At 45.8% G+C, this 7915-nt stretch overlaps 1 protein-coding gene across 1 annotated transcript; it reads left to right on the top strand.

Annotated features, from left to right (window-relative positions):
• The first annotated feature begins 1751 nt into the window (after positions 1-1751).
• On the top strand, positions 1752-7577 carry cdx1b (caudal type homeobox 1 b). Its single transcript, XM_047043094.1, has 3 exons — positions 1752-2160; positions 6366-6514; positions 6768-7577. Exons 1-3 carry the CDS (start codon positions 1752-1754, stop codon positions 6963-6965), a joined length of 756 nt encoding a protein of 251 aa, XP_046899050.1. The 3' UTR covers positions 6966-7577.
• Positions 7578-7915: the final 338 nt, after the last annotated feature.

The following is a 7915-nucleotide window of genomic DNA, read 5'->3' on the forward strand; positions in this document are numbered from 1 at the left end:
CAATACAATAAATAGTACAAATTATAATCAATTATCAATCAATAATGCTACAATCGATGTTGTCGTGTTTATGCTTTCTTCATTCAACATTTATTAGGCTAATATGGTGCGATACATTTTGCACACACACAATACATTAACATAAATACATACATAGGCTGTCTATCTTTCCAAGTTGTGATCATTTACTCACACCTCAAAATAGTATAGTTAAAATGTTTTCAATAATATGAAGGTCTATTGGACTACATAACAAATCTATTGAATGATTTTACATTATAATGAAAACGAAATAGTAAATACTAAAAACAAAAATTCTACCTAAATCTCAGGAAGCAAGCTTTAAACTGCGCGCCGAGAGAAACAGTCATCAATGTAGTCTATCCTAAATACACATATAATCATTGCTAAGTTCCTAAAGTAGGCCTAATTGTGGAATATTTTTACAATTCAAAATGTTAACTTATTAGGCATATTTATTTGATAACGAATCTTCCGGGACACATTTTGTATCTCTCAAGGACTCGGTTTTAACAGAGGCTAAATTTAACTTGTCTGTGACTTTAGCCACCGGTTAATTCAAGGTTTCTTCTATTCTATTGAATGAGTCGGGAGGAAGTGGAGTGACCGTGTGTAAAACCGGGGGCACGCGGAGGTCAGCAACTTGTATTTAAATTAGGCTTGGTTCCCAGAGACGCTCACCTCCGGGGCTCGCGCCGGGGTCCCCTCCCTGTCCAGACTGACCGTTTTCAGGGCACAGTGCGAGGAGGTGCTTGGACTCGAGACGAGACGGAGAGCGGCCTATCGCTCCCCGTGATCTGTTTGAAGTTCAGCCCCAGAAAACAGGCGCGTGGAGCCTCTCTGTCTGTTCGGATCCTAAACTGAGCCCGTGCTGTCTTGTCAGAGCCAAGCAGAACAAAAGCGAATTTTTTATTTAGGTCTTAATTTATGTCTGACGTTGTTGGTATGAGTAAAACAGATCCTTATATTTAGAGAAAGGCTAAAGTAAACGTGTCGAAGGCTATATTAATGTAAAATATTTACCGACTATAACCAAGGGTAGGCCCGTAACTCAAATATTGTATCACAAAATCATCACACAGACTTAATTTGGGAATAATAATACATATTTTTGTATTCCTATTTATTTGCATAAAGGCCTAAGCACAAATGTAGGCTGATAAGTAACGTTGCAATTCGGAGAAGGCTGGGAATGTTCTACATCACAAACAAATACAACAACTTAAAGAAAACCACTTGCTAGTTTGGTCTCTAAACAGGTTGGGTTTGGAACAGGTCTCTGTGCCTATAGCCCGTGACCCCGGCGCCATTGAGGTCCGGCCCGTGCATATTTGCTAGACCCCGCGCGGACAATACCGAGACAGGTTCTCCCGTTGAGAGTCCCCGCGTGACGTGATGTTAGTTACTCCTGCGCGATTTGTAGCGTTCTTCTCAACGCCGCGGGGTCCTTTGATAAAGTTCCCCATGCGCCTTTGAAATGCAAGGCCCGTCTCCCATGCAAATGCTCCGCGGGATAAGGCGAGGCAAGGGAGGGAGGGAGGGATATGAAAGCAATAAAACCAGTACGTCAGCGTAACTCTCTTAGCTGGCAGCCAGTCTACCGGACAGCAGGTTGAGCAGCGCAGGTAGAGTCCCACAGGTAGCCGCCTAGTTAAGCAGAAACCCGGGCCAGGGTAGACAGCAGCGCCGATCTGGAGACGCATTATGCGCAGGAGGTTCCCTCTGGAAAGATGTACGTGGGATATCTACTGGATAAGGACAGCAACATGTACCCTAACCCGGTGCGTCACACAGGGCTCAACCTCAACCACCAGAACTTTGTGTCAGGTCCGCAGCAGTACTCGGACTTCCCCGGATACCACGTTCCCGGGATTAACAATGACCCCCATCACGGGCAGACTGGGGCCTGGAACCCGGTTTACGCGCCGCCGAGGGACGATTGGTCACACTACGGGGCAGCGACAGGGCCGTCCACGTCAAACCCCGGGCCCATTGGCTTCAGCCCACCAGAGTTCTCCCCGGTCCAGCCGCCGGGTCTCCTCCCGTCCTCCATCAACACCGTGGGTCAACTTTCCCCCAACTCCCAGCGCCGGAATCCATACGACTGGATGAGACGGAGCGCTCCGCCGACCACTACCGGTAAATTGACATAATTGACACCGATTATGACTGACGATGGCTAAATGTGTGCCCGGGTTCAACTGAATAGGATTATGTTCTTTTCAATGTGTCCAAAAAGTAATATATCCAGATGCTTACTGACTCACGGATTTAGGCTACTATAGCTACATTTATGTAAGTGTATAGGTTCGTTACAAAATAAGTTAAACTTGAGTGGATGATGAATTATAACGAATTCATTCATTTTTAATGTTGTAGTCCATTTAATTGTTTGGACAAAGAAACACCCCAAACTAAGTTTCAGTCACGGTCTGAGTTAGGCTACACCTCATTGAGTTTTTCAGACCACTCCACGCAGTGACAGTTATGGTTGCGCTTGTGAATCTCACCTCATAAATGCGCGTGTCTATCTCGTCGAGTTTATGGAGACAATATGGCCTGTTTAACACGCTTAAGGTCACCTATATTATTAGTCATAATTGCCGGCAATATTCTTAACCCTATATTGTCATTGTTATTTGGCGCATTAGGCTTATCTTAAACTTTATCTTAACACAGGTTTATGAACTAAGAAGAGCTCATCGATGCATTGATTTTATTGGTTTGGAGCAGAGATTGTTTTTCAATAAGACACACATAAGTATTCAAACGCGGCAGGCCTATTTTATCAACATAAACGATTGAATTCTTCGATCGATTATGATGGATTGTCATGTATTAAATCACAGATGACTATACACCAATCAAACAATGAACCCATGAATAACTTACAAACACGTTTGCTACATTATATTGCTCTTCGCTCAAAAAATATTTTCAAAGTTAGTTAGAGACTGAAAAATGATTTTCATAGCGCGGAGATAGCGTGCGGAGCCTGTGAAGTGCGCCTGCAAGTTGGAGACGTTCTTGTCGCGAAGGATCAAATAGAGGGAGCGGTTTGAAGACGTTGTCATGTAAATGCAGGTTTTGTCCCGTTGAATGTGACATAGGGCGCTAGGGCTGCTGGCCACGTTGTCATTCTTTGTTACATATCCTGAGGCGGGAATACCTGGGTGTCAATATCTTTGATGTTGCCTGAGAAAGTTAGGGCCCGTGCGTCCTATGAATTGAACCGCCCACGAGCCCTTCAAGTGCTTTCAGGATTTTTGAGTGGGAGCAGGATTGGATGTGGAATGCAATGGTGGGATACGTCTGAGTAGAGTACTGGTATTGGAGCTCACACAAACAAACACACACATTTATAGACACATACACAAACCCTTCCCCACATACACATAACAATCAGTAAGTCAGTCAATGTAATTGACAAAGCATATTACAAATTACAGTTGTTAGCCGAAGTGCTGTACAATAGCGAATAATTAAAACACACACAATATGACACAAAACACAATCACAGACAGTGCCCAAATATTTTACCACTGCACCTACCTATGGCCATATGCAACAATAAATAAATTAGTTTTAAGAAAAGATTTAAAACCATCATAACACACACATGCACACATAAGCATACACACATTAACGCATGGACACACACACACACACCAAACACTCACACACACACACACACTCTAAAAGCTATTGCGTGCAAACAGAGGGCCCCATCCATGTTTATTTACTGTCTAATAAGTAGAATAAACAGTACAATCAATACATTTTAATATGGAATCAATGATGACTAATAACTAGGCCTGTAATCTCCATGTTGAATGTGTTGAGTTGTGAGGCTGTGAGTGCCATGGTTGCTGTTCTTGAGCAACAAGCTACCCACTACCTGTCTGTGTGTTTGGGTTGAATGACAGTTGGATTCAAACATATTATGATTGTTCATTATCTTATCTGTACAGGAGTTCAACTTTGACAAACATGCAAGTGAACTCTATATTTGGAGCCCCGGGTTGGGTCCTGTCAGAAATCACCCCCGGCTATCTGACAGTGACAGCTCAGATTAGCACGCCGGAGAAAGTAACCAATAGACATGCAGTCTGCCATAAAGTGGCTAATGAGGGGATGGTTAACCAACCTCTGGGAGTTAAAAAGACATTTTGTGACCTGAAGTAGGCCGTTCCCCTGCTGCTATCGAGCTGGCCCAGACAGAGAAGGGTTAGGGGAGTTGGGGGGGTTGGGGTGTTGGTGTGTGTGCGTGTGTGTGTGTGTGTTACATATTAACTTCTGTGGAGAGTCTTGACTCTTAATCGTGTTGACCAGCCTGCTATTAGCCTCTCATTAGCCTCCATGGCTAACCCTGCTCTCCTCTCTCTCCCTCCCCCTGCCCATCCTGCCGTCTTTGTCACTGTCTCTCTTTCTTTCTCTTTCGATCTCTCTTGCCGCTCTCTCTCTTTCTTTCAAACTCCATTACTTTCCCTCCCTCCCTCCCTCCCTCCCTCCCTCCCTCCCTCCCTCCCTCCCTCCCTCCCTCCCTCCCTCCCTCCCTCCCTCCCTCCCTCCCTCCCTCCCTCCATCTCTATCTCCCTCCATCTCTATCTCTCTCTGTCTCTCTCTCTTTCAGCTTATTCCTCCCTCTTCATTCATAATTGACAGCAGTCCAATCAGTAGAGTCTATTCATTAACATGGCCTGACTATCAGGCAACACACAGCCACACACACAGACGGCGTCTTTTAGGAGTGGTGTAATTCTATGTAAACGCTTGTCATTAAGGAAGAACGGTCATTAATGGTGTTTGTGTGTGTGTACTGTAGTGGGAGAGATGGGATAACAAGGGTTGGTCCCTGTAGGGAGTGGTACATGGAGAAGCCGAGCTGGCGTCTGTGTGTGCGTGTGTGGGGGAGTGTTTGTGCCTGTGTGTGTGTGTGTGTGGGTGAGTGTTTGTGCGTGTGTGTGTATACACTCATGCCACGACCATGGCCAGCAGTGAGGGAGCTGTGATTTACGGTGGTTCATTAGAGGCCTGCTGTGTGGTTTCGTGAGAGGACGGATGAGTCGCTGGAGCAGAAGACCCAAAGAGGCTCCAGATGTCCTCTCTCTCTCCGCCCACCTGCTTAATCATCCTCACACTGCTATCTGGCCGAGCGTTTATGGTGTTTAATGTCCTAATGAGAGACCTGGCTGTGCTGAGGTGCTCACAGGGCGCCGAGAAGACCCTCGTTGAATGGTTCCATCACTCTCTGTGTGGAACGTCCTCCAAAGATGTGCAACAGTTAGTTTGATGGCTTGAATTTGAACATGGTCTCGAGGTGCTCTGTGTCAGTTATCTGTCGAGTCACAGATGTTGTGAGAGAGGCGTCAGCCAGCTGTAAAGCTAGGGTGTGTTAGATATTGTGCTGTAGGTCAGTCTGCAGGTCAGTCTGCAGGTCAGTGTATGGGTCCGTTTACACCGTCTGTAGGTCAATTAGGTTAGGACAGTTTATCGGTCAGTTAGGACAGTGTGTAGGTCAGTCTGTAGGTTTACTGGGACAGTTTGTAGGTCAGTTAGGACAGTTTGTAGGTCAGTTAAGGCAGTCCATAGAACAGTCTATAGGTAAATCTGAAGGTCGGTCAGTCAGGTCAGTCTGTAGGTCAGTTAGGACTGTTTGTAGGTCTGTCTGTAGGTCAGTCTCTAGGTCAGTTTGGACCGTCTCTCAGTCTGTCTTTAGGTCAGTCTTTAGGTCAGCCATGCCAGCCAAGTCTTTGGAACACAGATATCTGTGTTCTCTCGAACACAGGGAACCCCATCTGTACTTCATGCAAATCTACTTCTAGTCAGTTGTGCGCTGCATTTGAATGTCAAACAGCACCACTCAGTCAGTCAGCAGAGTAGAGTTCAACTGCAGTGTTTAGGATTGTCTCCTTCCTTAAGGCTCTGGTCAAGACCTGAGGTGCAATTGATGTAGCCTGCTAGCTACCTGTGAACTAGGAGAATTGCATTAGAATTGCTGCTAACCAAGCCCACCTGGTACGACAAAGAGGTCACATCAACTACCCCTCAGGAGTCAGAGAACATTTCAATCAGTAATTCATTTTATATGCCAACTTCAAACATATTGAGATATTTGACCCTACAAATGTGAACACTACCTTGTGACAAAGCCATTATCAGTGGTTTACCATGACTTGACCACAACTTAACCGTGCCTAGCCATTCTATGACTAACTGTTTGAGCACTGGCTCTAGACATCAGAACTTGACCTGCCTTGAGCATAAGTGACTGGCTGTCCATGACCTTAACCCGACCCTATTTTGACCTTACCTTGACCAAATTGTGACTGTTTGTGTTCCAGGCGGGAAGACGCGGACCAAGGACAAGTACCGTGTGGTGTACACAGACCACCAGAGGCTGGAGCTGGAGAAGGAGTTCCACTACAGCAGATACATCACCATCAGGAGGAAGGCTGAGCTGGCCACAGCTCTCAGCCTTTCGGAACGACAGGTACACGAACACACACACGTACGAATGCACATACACACACATACATTACATTGCATGCACGCACGCACAAAGGGATCTCTCTTTATGACACATCATACACATACACACATGTACATGTACACACACACACGTGTACACACAAACACAACAACTCCCTCTCTCTCTCTCTCTCTCTCTCTCTCTCTCTCTCTCTCTCTCTCTCTCTCACTCTCTGACATGCACACAGTCTCTAAATGATCCTCTTCGTCTCTAGGTGAAGATCTGGTTCCAGAACAGACGGGCCAAGGAGCGGAAGGTAACCAAGAAGAAGATGCAACAGCCCCAAGCTGCCTCCACCACCACCCCCACCCCGCCCGGCAATGGCCTCCCACCCAACGCCGCCATGGTGACCAGCAGCAGCAGCGGCCTGGTGTCTCCCTCAATCCCCATGACCATCAAGGAGGAGTATTGAGGGCCTGGGCCTGGACCCGGACATAGTCCTAGTCTGGACCTAGATCTATACCTGAACCTAAATCTATACCTGGACCTAGACCTAGATCTAGTCTGGACCGAGATCTATACCTGGATCTAGAACTAGGCCTGGGCCTGGGCCTGGACCAAGAAATCCTTTCATTGACCCTGTGATCAGCATTTCTACTTACCTTCAATCCCCAAACCTGGGCCCAGTGAATGGTTCCGCTACCAGAATTAGAACCACAAGAAAAACCAATGGACACAGCGGTACACAAAGAAACTCAACCCAGCTTCACCCCTGGAGGACAGAACACCAGAGAGGGAAGAGGACAGATTCCTGTACCTGTTTGGTAGAAAACAATGAAACATTTTTGGACAGAGAACACAGAGAGGGAAGGTATGTGGAGCTGGTTCTGGTGCCATCCATCCCGCCCAAGGACCAAGGCAGCACAGGATCTCAAAATGACTGCTATGAACCGGTGACTGTTGGACTGTGCTGGTTTGTTGTTTCTGCTGTGAGGTCACTTCCTGCTCTGCTCCCAACTTGAAGTCCCGCACACAGGAAATACTTGTAAATGGTTCTGATTTTGCGCATGAATATGAATAATGTGTATATTTTCAAAGTAATTTGTATTAAAAGCTTTATTGTAAAGATGGATGTGCTTGTTCATTTTGGAGGGAGACGCTTTATCTCATAATACAACATTAGAGCTAAGGAACTACATATTATTTAATTGGTGAAATGAATGAGGGAAATGGACATAAAATTACATTTGCATTAATACTTAGGAGGACATTTGGTCCCCACAAGGGTAGTTCAACAAGACCACCATTCACACCATACAGCACCCACACCATACACACCATACACATATACCATCCACACACCATCCACACAAACACCTCACATATCATACACATTTACATTCAGTCATTTAGCAGACGCTC

Source organism: Hypomesus transpacificus, chromosome 20 (genome assembly GCF_021917145.1).
Source record: "Hypomesus transpacificus isolate Combined female chromosome 20, fHypTra1, whole genome shotgun sequence".
Classification (NCBI taxonomy): domain Eukaryota; kingdom Metazoa; phylum Chordata; class Actinopteri; order Osmeriformes; family Osmeridae; genus Hypomesus; species Hypomesus transpacificus.

Bases quoted from the DNA above. Each gene is read 5' to 3' on its own strand.
- cdx1b (XM_047043094.1), top strand. From the start codon at position 1,752: ATGTACGTGGGATATCTACTGGATAAGGACAGCAACATGTACCCTAAC. The intron at 2,161-6,365 runs GTAAATTGACAT...TTTGTGTTCCAG, and splicing joins CGCTCCGCCGACCACTACCG to GCGGGAAGACGCGGACCAAG. The intron at 6,515-6,767 runs GTACACGAACAC...CTTCGTCTCTAG, and splicing joins TCAGCCTTTCGGAACGACAG to GTGAAGATCTGGTTCCAGAA.